Source organism: Manis javanica, chromosome 4, assembly GCF_040802235.1.
Source record: "Manis javanica isolate MJ-LG chromosome 4, MJ_LKY, whole genome shotgun sequence".
Taxonomy (NCBI): Eukaryota; Metazoa; Chordata; class Mammalia; order Pholidota; family Manidae; genus Manis; species Manis javanica.
Window position 1 is genome coordinate 78,820,166 of NC_133159.1, and position 13,243 is coordinate 78,833,408.

The 13,243-nt window shown below is 37.4% G+C and overlaps 1 protein-coding gene and 1 long non-coding RNA gene across 4 annotated transcripts in view; one reads left to right on the plus strand and one right to left on the minus strand.

The window, feature by feature from the left end:
• Positions 1-1,307: 1,307 nt before the first annotated feature.
• On the minus strand, positions 1,308-8,572 carry LOC140848708 (uncharacterized). The gene is made up of 3 exons (XR_012129816.1): positions 8,361-8,572; positions 4,188-4,236; positions 1,308-2,292 (listed from the first exon to the last, which is right to left on the minus strand). It is a non-coding gene; the product is annotated as an uncharacterized lncRNA (long non-coding RNA).
• Positions 8,573-8,730: 158 nt separating this feature from the next.
• Positions 8,731-13,243, plus strand: part of MTF2 (metal response element binding transcription factor 2) — an 89,556-nt gene continuing 85,043 nt past the window's right edge. For all 3 annotated transcript variants that reach the window (XM_073234296.1, XM_073234298.1, XM_073234297.1), the window contains exon 1: positions 8,731-8,998. Coding sequence is in view for 1 of the 3 variants with exons in the window: in XM_073234297.1 (XP_073090398.1) it covers positions 8,994-8,998 (5 nt within the window). In the remaining 2 variants the exon portion in view is untranslated. The remainder of the gene's footprint in view (positions 8,999-13,243) is intronic.

A 13,243-nucleotide genomic window follows, 5' to 3' on the forward strand; every position in this document is an offset into this window, starting at 1 on the left:
TCTGCTGAAAATCCTTCAACATCTTCCTACTGATTTGAGGTTAAGAATGTGAACCTCTTTTTATGGCCCATAGGCTCCTCTAGTGTCACTCCCACCAGCCTCTCTAGCTTAGCTTGTGCATTCTCCTCTTTGCTTTCTGTGCTCCAGCCACATAGGCCTTCCATCAGTTGTGTACACACTGCATCTCACTACAGGGCCTTACTTAACCTTTGTCAGCCATGCTCTCTTAACACCCCCCATCCTGACCCTAACTCTAATTCTAACAGAGGGACCAGTGCAGGAGTAGGGAATAGCTGGTAGCCAGCAGAGGCTCCAGGTTGATGGTTCAGAAGGGTTAAGCGAGGTCACTAAATATACCTGTGTGCTGTCCACTCACTATACAGATGCTTTCTAAAAAGGCATAATGGGACCCATAATGGAAGGGGTATTGCTGAATGGACAGTGAGGCAAGAGCCTGGCTTTGCTGCCCTGAGAGGAGGAGACTGAGCAGTCAGGCCTTTTGACTTCAGGGCTCCTGGTGCTCCTACGTGGATACACAGTGATCCCATTAAAAGTAGAGATTCCCTAGGTTTCAGTTTCCAATGATAGGCCTGGCTACTTTAAGAGGAAGAGAGTAACCCTTAACATTGTTGTTGAGAACTTCTACTCTGGAGGAGGAGAGGAGTCTGCTGGTGGAGCTTGTGGCTGTGACGAGTGCTCATATCTCATCAGCCATATTGTGCAGTGGGGAGGGATGTTCACTTTCTGAGTCCTGTCTAGTGTGGGGCCCTGGCACCCTTAATGTGGTCATCATAGCAGTGTGGGGCAAAGGGATGGTCAGGGGCCTTGCTCTCGGCTGTGCCTTGTGGCTCCTCCTTGGCAGGCATTTTAGTGAAAAATAGAAGGGGTGAAGCCCTGTACTATGAAAAAACAAGCAAGAAACCAAAACCAATCAACCAAACAAAACCCCACATACATAGTTAGCTCCTATTCATGTTTGAGATCATAGTTCTAATATTATTTCCATAGGGAAGACTTACCTAACCCTCCAGACTAAGTATAAGCTCTCCTAGCCCCATGGAACTTTCATTCACAGCAGTGTGAAATCAAGCGCTTACATGTGTCACTATTTCATTAATGTCTGGCTCTCCTTCACCCCTACACTTTACATTTAAACACCAAGAGGACCAGTAATCCCAGTTCTAGTGCAATGACTAACATAAAATAGACACTCAATAATGTTGTTATTAATGGATTTTCATTTGAAGACCAGTTTTTGGATTATAGAAAAATTGAGCAGATAGTAGAGTTAACATATAATTCCCCTTTCTCTCCCCTTAGCTTCTCCTATTATGTTGCTTTAGTGTGGTACATTTGTTACAATTAATGAACCAATACTGAAACGTTATTAACTGAAGTCCATAGTTTATATTAAGGTTCGTTCTTTGTGTGTATAGTTCTATGCGTTTTGACAAATGCATAATGTCATGATCCACTATTATAGTATCATACAGAATAGTTTCACTGCCCTAAAAATCCCTTTTGCTCCTCTTACTCATTCCTCCCTCTCTCCTCCCTGACCTCTGGCAACTAATGATCATTTTACTGCCTCTATAGTTTTACCTTTTCCAGAATGTCATTCTGGTGAACTCATACAGTATATGGCCTTTTCAGGCTGGCTTCTTTCACTTAGTGCATTTAAGTTTCCTCTGGGTCTTTTTATAGCTTTATAGCTCATTTTTTAAATCATTTAATAATATTCCATTGTATAGATGTACCATATGTATCTATTCACCTGTTGAAGTACATGTTTGCTGCTTCTAGTTTTCTACAAACATGTATAAACACTTGAATGCAAATTTTTATGTGGACATATTTATTTAGGTAAATACCTAGGAATACGATTTGATGGGTCAAGAAACTGCCGAACTGTCTTACAAAGTATCTGTACAATTCTCCTACAATGATGAGAGTTACCATTATTTTACATTTTCAGCAGTATTTGGTGTTGTCCGTATTTTGAGTTTTACCCACTCTTTATAGGAACATAGTAGTAGCTCATTGTTTCAATTTGTAATTCCCTAACGACATATAATTTTGAGCATCGTTTCATATGCTTTAAGTGCCATTTGCATATCTTCTTTGGAGAGGTGTATGTTCAGGTCTTTTGCTCATTTTTAATTGTTCTTTTTTTGTTGTTGTTGAGCTTTAAGAGTTCTTTGTATATTTTGGATATAAGTCCTTTACCAGACATGTGTTTTTGAAAATATTTTCTCCCAATCCTTGGCTTCCTTTTCATTATTTTAATGGTGTCTGTTGAAGAACAAAATTAATTTTCATAAAGTTCAACTTACCAATTTTTAAATTCATGGAGCATGGTTTTGGTATTGCTTCTAAAAACAAGTTTTAAACCCAAGTCACATAGAGTTTCTCCTTTGTTATCTTCTGGAATTTTTATAGTTTTGCATTTTATTTCTGTTTACATTCAACAGCCTTGTTAAATAAATTAATGAAGGCTAATGGTAATAGAAATGTAACATGAGTTTGGGTGGAAAGAAAACTACTGGCTCTACAGATTTTGAAAGCATCAGCATAAAATTAACAGTTAAAGCAGGCTGTATGGATTCATCCAGAGAACTAAGTTTCCAATTAAGACATAGCTGAAACATCTAGCTGATCAAAGGGCATTATTTAGGATAAACCTAGGACAAATATGTAGGAAGAGAGACACAGGGATCTGGTTCATGGACCAGAATTTCAGGAGAGGCAGTCCAGTACCCTGGAGAGCTCCTCCTCAAATCCCATGTTTTGACAGTCTGGGAGCTTTCAAACACCCCTAGTTGACAGCATCTAAATTTTCTCATGGGTCACACGAACAGAAACCCATATCACTGCACTGCATGATATATTCTAAAGGAGGGATTTGTTTTAAAGTCTCGGATGGTTCTCCTATTTCTATATTAATAGTGGTTAAAGAGTGTTTTCTGAGTCAAACAAAACTGGATTCAAATTTGCCCTTATTAGTGTGTGACCTTGAACTATTTGCTTAGCCTCTTTGTCCATCAGTTGCTTTATCTGTAAAACAGGAATTAATAATATCTTCTTCATAGGGTCATTGGGAAGATTAAATAAAATAACATAAAGTACTTTTCACACATTTTAGCAGAGGGTCATCATTCAATGTGTTATTATTACTATTATTATTAAAATGAAAGTCAAAACTTCATTACACATTATTAGATTCTAAGGATTTTGGCATCCCAGAATAGCAAACCCTTCTTTGAGGGAAAAACCTTCTTTCCCTCTCCAATTATATGCTTCTTATGGTTGTACTTAATAAAATACTCCACTTCTTTGACTACAGGGATGGGCATTGATCCAATTTTTGTTGAACATAATATTCTATCTTCTTGCATGTAATATCTGATCGTTGGGCATGTGATTTTAGCCTAGCCTATCAGAATACTTCCCCAGAATTTCATCTTTTTTGCTAGAACTCTAAGGTTGGGGAGTGCGGAGGAGGGAGAAATTTTTCTTAAAAATTTTTCTTTTCTTAACTGGTTACCCTATCAAAATGTAACCTTGCTGAAAGCCATATTTCCCACTAAATATATTAGGGAAGGCCAACTGCAGAAGAAGAAAATGAAACATCATTCAGAGTGGAGCAGAAAGAGAGAGAGGGAGAAAGAGAGAGAGTGAGAATGAGGTGAAAGATCTTGATACCGTTCTAGTTTCTGTTTCCAGACAACACCAAGGCAAGGGGTTCTGCTGCTCCAAGGCTTACTCAAGTTGCAATCATGACAAAGTTACACTTAAAAAGGGTCTTGACCAATACCATTTTTCTTATGAGATCTCTCACAATAAGACCCAGCCATCTTTTCTTGTTTTTATCCTTCACACTAGGTTCCACTAAATTTGTTCCCATTCCCAGGGAACATCACACCTCTATACATTTGTATTGTATATTAATTGCTTATTAATGTCACTGTCTTTAGACTTTAAGTTCTCCAGACCACTTTGTGGATGTGTATTATTAATGCTTGTATCCTGTACTGAACAGTAAAACACGGTTCTTCACATATAGAAGAAAATATTTAACATTGCTAAGTAAGTAAATACCCATTTAAAATTTATTTACATAATGGCTGCTCTGTAGTTCAGATGTGTTTTCAGGAATAGGGATATAAGGAAGAGTAATGTCCTCCTACCTTCAAGGAGTTTGCAGTTGAATCAGGGGTATTAGGCATGTAATACTTGCTGTAAGAGGAAAAAAATAAAGCATTTTCACACATATTGTTTCATTTGATCCATATGATAAAAGCTTTAATGTTGATATTCTCATCCTTCCCATTGAGCTCATAAAGGTCAGGCTATGAGAGTTTAGGCAACTTTCCCAATATCACTTAGCTAATTAAGTGACAGAGGCTGGCCAGCAACTGAGGTCATCAGTCTCCAGGGTTCCTACTTCTCTTACTCTGCCCTCACCTCATGCTGTCTCTCTTATCTTGTCCCCATCTTTGAAAACCCAGTAGACAGATTAGCAGTGTGAAGCAAGTAAGAAAGCTTATCTTTCCTACGGTTGGATAATTCTTTTTCTTTCACTCTCTCTCCCATCTCTCTCCCCCAAATTTTGGTGACTTAATCTTCAAAAGCTTGTGCTATAAGCAGGGTATGTGGAGATTGGAATCTAGCTCTTATGACTCTTAATTGAGGAATTTGTTGTCACTGCACACACACTTTTCAGTCACTCACCTTAAATTTCTGACGGCCCAATAGCACAAATCCCACCAGCAGCATGTGGGTCTGGGGTTGGGGGAGGACGATAGGACAGCCCTAAGGAAGGTGTCAATGCTAAAAGATCCCAGTTCTGGGGAGGTTATGCACCTTGCAGGAGCTGCCAGTGGTGCAATTTGGAACCAGAAAGGAAAGCCACTTTACAATTCATGGTCTTCCAGCATTCTTCTCTGATAAGGCTTAACATTCTGCCAGCTGGTGAAGGAAAAATTTTTAAAGGGTCGATATCCATTTTCACAGAAAAAATAATGAAGGGTGAGTTTGGAAATAATAGGCAATAAATTGATAATGGGCACATTATATTTTATAATTTATTACATGAAGAATCTAAATTGGATATACATACTTTTTACAACAAATAACTGGGTTTAAAATCAGTGCTTATGTTATATAGGGATGTTTAAGCTTTGGAAAACAAGGAAAGGCTATTTAACAAATCCTTTTGATTTGCTTATTATAGAAACATTAATTTTCCTTTTTATGTTTCAGATCTTTCTCTTTTCAGACCAATAAAAGAAAACTCTATAAGGATATAGAATGTCTTTCTTTGATGTCTGTGACTTGTCTGATTATTTGCATTTTGATCTGTGTACAATTAACAATGTTAAAAGTCTTTCAGCAAAGCCCTTTTCTACAAGAAAGTAATAGCTAATAATTGGGAGTTTCTAGGTTTATAAATACAGCATTTTATAATGTTCCCTGTGACTTCTCAATGATAAAAGAATTACCTAATGTTTTGAATATTCTGCTCAAATTCTCATACTCTTCATCTTTGGTTCTAATTATGATAGAGAGTTCAATATTATTATTGAGTTCTGTTATATATTAACATGTCTAGATTGTATCAGTCAGAGTAGACTAAAATATACTTAATGGCAGAGAACTCCAAACTGCAGAGGTTTAACACAACAGAAGTTTATTTCTCCAACTGAATATCCACATGCAAAAGATGAATATAGACCAATACCTCACTGTATACAAAAATTAACCCAAAATGGATCATAGACTTAAACGTAAGAGCTAAACCTACACAACTTCTAGAAGAAAATATAACAGAAAAATCTTTGTGATGTTGGGTCAGGCAGAAAGTTCTTAGAGTAACACCAAAAGCATATGGCATTAAAAAAAAGATAAATTGGATTTCATCAAAATTAAAAAAAGTTTGTACTTCAAAAGACACCATTAAGAAAATGAGAAGACAAGCTATAGACTGGAGGAAAAAATTAAGGACCTATAGCCAGGATATAAAAAGATCTCTCTTAACCTGGTAATAAGAAGTCAAAAAGCCCAGTTAAAAAATGGGTAAAAGTTTTGAATACAGGCTTCATTAAAGAAGATATAAGAATGGCTAATAAGCACATGAAAAGACACTCAACATCACCAGCCATTAGGGAAATACAAATTGAAACCATAATGAGAAACCACTCCAGTCCCACTGTAATGAGTAAAATAAAAAGATACACATTATCCAATATTGGTGAAGTGGAGAAACAGGAACCCTCACACTTTGGATAACAGTTCAGCAGTATTGTAAGAAGTTAAATGTAAATTTACTATACAATACAGCAATTCTACTTCCAGAACTCTATCCATGAAAAATAAAAACAAGTATTTACATAAGGAGTTGTATACAAATGTTCATAACACCATTCATAACAGCACCAAATCAGAAATAATTCAAATGTTCATCAACTGGTGAGTAGATAAAATAAAATATGGTACATTCTTACAATGGAGCATTGTTCAGCAATATAAAGGAGAAAACTACTGACACATAGTGCATCACAGATGAACCTCAGAAACATTGTGCTGAGCGAAAGAAGCCATACCAAAAGACTGTGTATCACATAAATCTATTTATTATGAAATGGCCAGAAAAGGCAAATCGATAGAGACAGGTAACAGATTGCCTGGGGTTGGGAATGAGAACAGGGATTGATTACAAATGGGCATAATGAATAATTTTGGGGTAGCAGTGATGTTCTAAAATTGGCTGTGGTTGCACAATTCTAGTCTTTGCTTAGTGTAGTCATTTAGGGACCCAGAGTAACATATGTTCTATCTGAACACATGCTTCCATAATCACCACAGCAAGGAGAGAAGAATGTGCCTCTCTACCTTGTAAAGATTTTCCTAGGAAGTGATCTCTTTGCCTCCCATTTTATTGGTAAAAGCAGGTTACATGGCCATGCCTAACTTCAAGGGTGCAGGAGAGGGCAATTTTGCCATGTGTCTGGAAGAGAGGACAACCAAAATTTTTGTGAACAACCTTAATGATTACCACAGAAATAAATAATAATAATAATAATAATAATAAATAAAGGGTATAAAAAAATAAAGGGTATAATAACAAAAAATAAAGGGTATTGTTTATTCTGACTGGAGTACTTCTGAGGGGCTTGATATTTGTTTCTTTTAAAAATTCAAATTCATTGCATGTGGCTTAGTTATCAGAAATTTCTAAGACCACAATTACAAGTATTCTTTTTATTTTACTGTGACTCCCTCAGTGACCTTGAGATTAGAATACTTCCATGTGGCTAAAGAAGCCAAATGTTAGACTAGCAAATGGAAATTATAGAAAGGCAGATTGTACATATGAATAAGGAAGAATTTTCTAATTATTAGCATTTCTGAAATTGAAATGACTGCTTATGACGTATCGAATCACTGAAGATGTTGAAGTTAAGGCTTGATGAACCCTTTAGAGAAACATTGAAAACTTAGACCAATTTTCTCCAAATTGATTATGCTTAGCTGCACAGCAAATATACCTGTTTGTGTAATATCTTTATCCATTTTTGGACTACATCTCTTTAAGTCAAAACTCTCCTCAACCTAAAGCATGAAAGGTATTGAAGATTAATTTATGACAAACTATGTTACATTAAATTCAGTGAAAGTGAAACTTGAAAGGTAGCAGTTGGAGTAAGGCTGTAGTAAGAAATTAGACTTAAAATTTGAGTAGCATTATTAGTCAGATGAAGCAAAGGAGTGGAAGGGTATGGACAAAAATATTTAAAACAGTGAATGGTGTGGAAAAAATGATTATGTTTATTTGCCAAATCCTGAGATCATAGGCTGAGGGAGTTCCTTTTGAAATAAGGGTAAAGTGCGTTCAGGCTACAAGAGGTACTTTTTCAGCAAGAGGAAAACACACGACATTAATTATCCCTGTGATGTAATATGAGACAAACATAAAATTATTTTTTATATATTTTTATAAAGTTATAAACAAAGGTACTACACTCGGCTACTAAGAGGAGCTGGCTCTAAGTAAAAGTCAAAAAAGTGTATGTAGTCTCAGTTTGACGCTTGGGACCCCTGTAGGTAGCAGAATATTGGCAGGCTAAGGGGGTTGGCCCTAGTATTAAAGTTCTGCATTCCTAAAATAAACCACTTTGCACGGGATTAGTCTCAGATTTCATCAGAACTAGTAAGGACTGCAAAGCAGATAAATAGGAGAACCTTTCATCGTCAGGGTAAAAAAATCCGAAAATCTACGTAAGAAGCTCCTAATAAGTAACCTAGAGGTGGACAATAATCGCTGAACAAAATTTAATTCTGACAATTTAGGTTCTCCTCACCTGCCGAAGAAAATGTCAACAGCAGGCCTCAGGGTGAAGAAAGAAGAAATGTGCATTCTTTAAGGTGAGGAGGGGAAATCGGCACGGCAGAACACTGTTCTTTCAGCGGAAAAAAATAGACACAGTGAAGACCTGACACCACGATTTCCCTCATAATAGAAACAGCAGTAAGACAGCCCAGGTCCAGGAGCGCAGTTCTCACTATTGTGTTAGCGCCGGCGGCGGAAGAACTTAGCCTTAACGAACGTTAAAGAGTCCTTCTTTGTTCAGCGGTGGTCGGAGACGCAGGGCGCGGTGTTCTTCCGCGCTCGCCGCGCAGTCCCCGCCCCCTCGCGGCTCTGGAGAGCTGCCATTCGGCACCGGAGTCGCCCCGCTCTCCCAGAATGCACCGGCAGTCCGCGGGAAACCAAAATGGCGAAGGGCTGTAGTGAAGTGGGCTCTGTTTGAGGCCGGTATAAGAACGCTCACTTTACCCCCAACCCTCATCCCCAGGACCTCTGTGCGTTTGTATGTGCGGGGTGTCCGGTGGGGCGGGTGCCCAGTAAGAGATCGAACTCGAAGGGGAGGCGCCCACGGGGACGTGATTGGTTGTTTTTTCCTGTATGAAGCGGCTGGCACCACTGAAGTGACCGAATGAGGTGAGAGACCTTGGCCTCGGAACCAGGCTCTTTGGGGGTGGGGGTCGGGGAGGAGGAAGAAAGGAAGCAAGTATAAAAGGGAAAGATGGAGGATGGAGGTGGGGATGGGGGTTCCAGTATGCGTTTGTGGGTGCCTTGCATTTTATGTATGTGTTGAAAAGAATGGATTGAAAGGAGTAGTCAGTAGGTGTTGGAGGAAATGGAGACTAAATTAGGAGCGAGCAGGGCGTTGGGGAAGTCGGTTGGAGGAACAAGATGAAACGTTGAGACAGGGAAGCAATGTTTGGAGGGGCAGGAAGGAACCTGGGGGCGGGAGACGGTTGGAGGGGCAGGATGAACCTGGTGATGAGGGGGTGGGGAATCGAGGGGAGGAGCGTTAGGACGGGGGGCCTGGGGGAGATGTGGGGAGCAGAGTGAAGGGGCTGCCTGGGACCTTAGGGGGCGCAAAGAGAAGTAGCCGCTTGGAACCGGAGGGTGGTGGAATTGTGTGGAATTGGAGTTATGGGGGTAGAGTAGAAGGGCAGGATCGAGTACGAGGATAAGGGGAACACTTAAGTGGAGCCTGGGAGCAAACCCTGAAAGCTTAACGAGTAGTGGGAGGAAAGGTGTGAGATGGGAGAAGAGGTACCTTGTATTTGGAGTGCACCAAAAATCTGAAGCAATTCTTCTATTTAATTCATATCCTTGCTAGAATGTATACTTGTATTACGCATTTTTACAATTGAGGTAATTAAGGTTTAAGGGAGTTTGACTATTTGCCAATATTTCTTAACGTATTTTGGTAGTGCCAGAACTCTTTCACTCTTGGGTGTGTTTTACAATCTGGTGTTCTTGGTTGCTAGAATTTTTCTTTGGAAGCAGCAAGGGGTAACAGATGAATTTATCGGGTTGATTTGATGAACAGTGAGGGTTTGTGAGCAATGGGAAAGTGTTATGGAATGTTATTTTGTTGTTTAAAACATTTAAGTTTGGTAAAACATAGAACCCATTTGCTAATTCAATATGAAAACTTAGGTAGGACTGTATAACATAAGAAAGCACTATATGGGGTCAGTACAGAACTAGAAATATGTAAATAGTGCCTGATTTGTCTACAGATGCTCCGATAGTAGTAACTTTCTTCTTCAGATAGATTTCATAGTGACCCTCCTGTATGCCTTACCTCGAGGCTGGTTTCAGTTTCCTTGTTTTCATTCTTTCTTGAGTGTTCCTTTTTTTTGGGCAACAGATTGCAAAGACAGTGAAATTAAGTATTTATTGAGTATAAAGTAAAATATACTTAGATTCTTAAGCGACCTTTTCAAAGGTTTGAAAATGCTTTAAGTGAAACCATTTTTAACTAATAGCATTTGGTGCCCAGTAAGTGATGGCAAGGAAGGAGTTGATTTTAAATTTCTTGACATAGAGCATTCTATTCTTGATATTTGGAATGTTACTCACACTACCAAGCATTTGTAGTGATAGCTTGAAAGGGAATACAAGGTGATACTTTTTTGTTTCCTAAATATAAAAATGTATTTGAATTAGCACTTTAAATTTGCTCACCTTCAGTTTTTTTTTTAAGTGCTAAAAATATTCTAAAGTATTTGAATTGATAGTGCACCTGTTTCCTGATAGCATATTCATGTTAATGGGCATTAACGGAAATCTATACCTGAGAAGGATGAAATGCACACACGATTTTAGGACTTTTTTCTAGATGTAACAACTTTTCTTTAAGTGAAGTAAAATCTATTTAAAAATCTTAATAATGTCTGTTGCCTTAGAGCTCAGTTTGGGAAGGGATTTCATTCTGTGTGTTTTGTTGTGGGTCATAAACTCTTTGATGTTATGGATTATAAATACACCTATTCATTAGATCCTTGACTGAAAGGATAATTTGCTTTATTCATATTTCAGCATAATCTTTACATCTGACTTTAGGAAACTGGCGGTTTAGTGATTACCTATTTTAACAAATGAGGAAATTTGCCTCTGAGGAGTTGCCAGTGCCAACATCTGTAGCTTTGTGGTTCTGAAAGTTAAATTTAACGACTGTTTTAGTTAGTTTAAACTTCCACGAATGATATTCCTTGGTTAATATTTTTATTCTTTGTTTCCCTTTTTCTTCGGGATTTGTTTATTGCAGTAAAATACAGTATAACATCTCTGAATTTGAATGAGGAAGTTGCTTTGTGGATGTTTTTTATGTAGTGAAGTAGTGCTGTCCTAATAGAACTTTCTGCGCTCGTGGCAGTGATACGTATTTGCTCTGTCCAGTATGGTAGCCATTAGTCACGAGGATGTCGAACACTAGAAATGTAACTGCTGAGACTGAGAAGTGAATTTACAATTTAATTCATTAAGACTAAGATTTAAATAGCCATATGTAGCTAGTGGCTGCTATATTGAGCAGTACAGTATTGGGTTATTGCATGCATTTAAAAGAAATAAGGAATTGTCATGTCTGTTGACTGTGGAAAAGAAACCCAAGAGTAAGGAGCTGTCTCAGAGTTTAGGAGACTGAAATTCTCTTTGTACATTTTTAAGATGAAGTATATTTCGTTTTTACCACACACCATATCTTCTGTCATATCTCTGCAAAAAACGGTGAAGGCTGTAACTCCTCTGGTCTTTTTAAAATGTAAGATTCTGTTTCCTTTGTCAAAAAACAAAAGGGATGTTAGTTTGCTTTGACACTTAAAAAAATTTTTACTTCGTTATTTTCACATGTCAGTTAAAAAATGTTAAGGAAAATTTGGACCATAAAGTGAACAGAAGAGTATAGTGAACTTCTTGGTATCCATGCTTGTTTCATCTATACCTCTACCCACTCCCACACCTCACTCAACTGCTTTTTTTTTTTAAGGTTTTCAGTTTTCTTTGAGTAAAATTTACATACGTTGAAATGCACCAATCTTAACTCTACACTTTTAAAATAGCTTTATTGAGATATAAACTACAGACCGTTTTAAGGTACAATTCAGTGATTTTTATATGTGCAACCATCACCATTACCTAATTTCAGAACATTTTCATTACCTAAAAATGAAAATATATATCCATTAGCACTCTCCATTCTTCCCTCACCCTGCCTTCTGGAAACCACTGTTAAATTTTCTGTGTTTATATTTTGCCTATCCTGGACATTTCATAGAATTTGTGGCCTTTCATGTCTGACATCTTTCACTTAGAATGATGTTTTCAAGGTATATCCATGTTGTAACATGTATCAGTATTTAATTCCTTTTATGGCCAAAATATATTTCAGTGTATGGATATACTACATTTTAGAATGAATGACATTTGGATTATTTCCACTTTTTGGGTATTGCAAATAAGGCTGCTGTGAACATTCATGTGAAGGGTTTGTGTGGATCTGTGTTTCCATTTCTCTTGGGTATATGTCTAGGAGTGGCATTGCTGGATCATGTGATGCCTCTGTGTTTTAACACTTTGAGGAACTGCCAAACTGTTGTAAAGAGGCTGCACCCGATTACAGTCTCATCAGCAACTGTGAGGGTTCCATTTTCTCCACATCGTTGCCAATACTTGTTTTGGTTATAACCATCCTAGTGGGTATGCAGTGGTATCTCATTGTAGTTTTGATTTGCATTACCCTGATTGTTAATGATGTTGACATCTTTCCATGTAGTTATTGTCCTTTTGTGTACCTTCTTTGGAGAACTGTCTAGTCAGATCCTTTCCCCATTTAACAAATTGGATTATTGACCTTTTTATTACTGAGCTTTAAGTGTTCTTTATGTAATTTGGATATATGTTTCTTATCTGATGTATCATTTTAAATTATTTTCTTCCATTCTGTGGCCCGTCTTTTCACTTGATGGTGTCCTTTGAAGCACATAATTTTTAAATTTTCATGATGTCAAATTTATATCTTTTTCTTTTTTTGCTTGTGCTTTTGATGTCATATCTAAAAAAAGTTCCTAATCCCAGTAGGTTTTACAAATGGTTGTGTAACTCATATTCTTACCATGGTATAGAATAATTGTTTTCCCAGAAAGCTCATATACAGTCCTCGTCAGTTATTCCCCCCAATTACTGTTCTAATTTTTTTTCACTTCATAGTAATTTTGTCTAAGACTTGATTTAAATGGAATCATGCAGTATGCATATCATTTAAAATAAAAAAATATTTCATTCATAAAGCTACAACTTCAGTGTTAACTTGAAAATCTCACTGCAAAGGATATTATAGTAGTGACTTAAGAATTCTACATTGTATTGTGACAATTCTGTCCAATA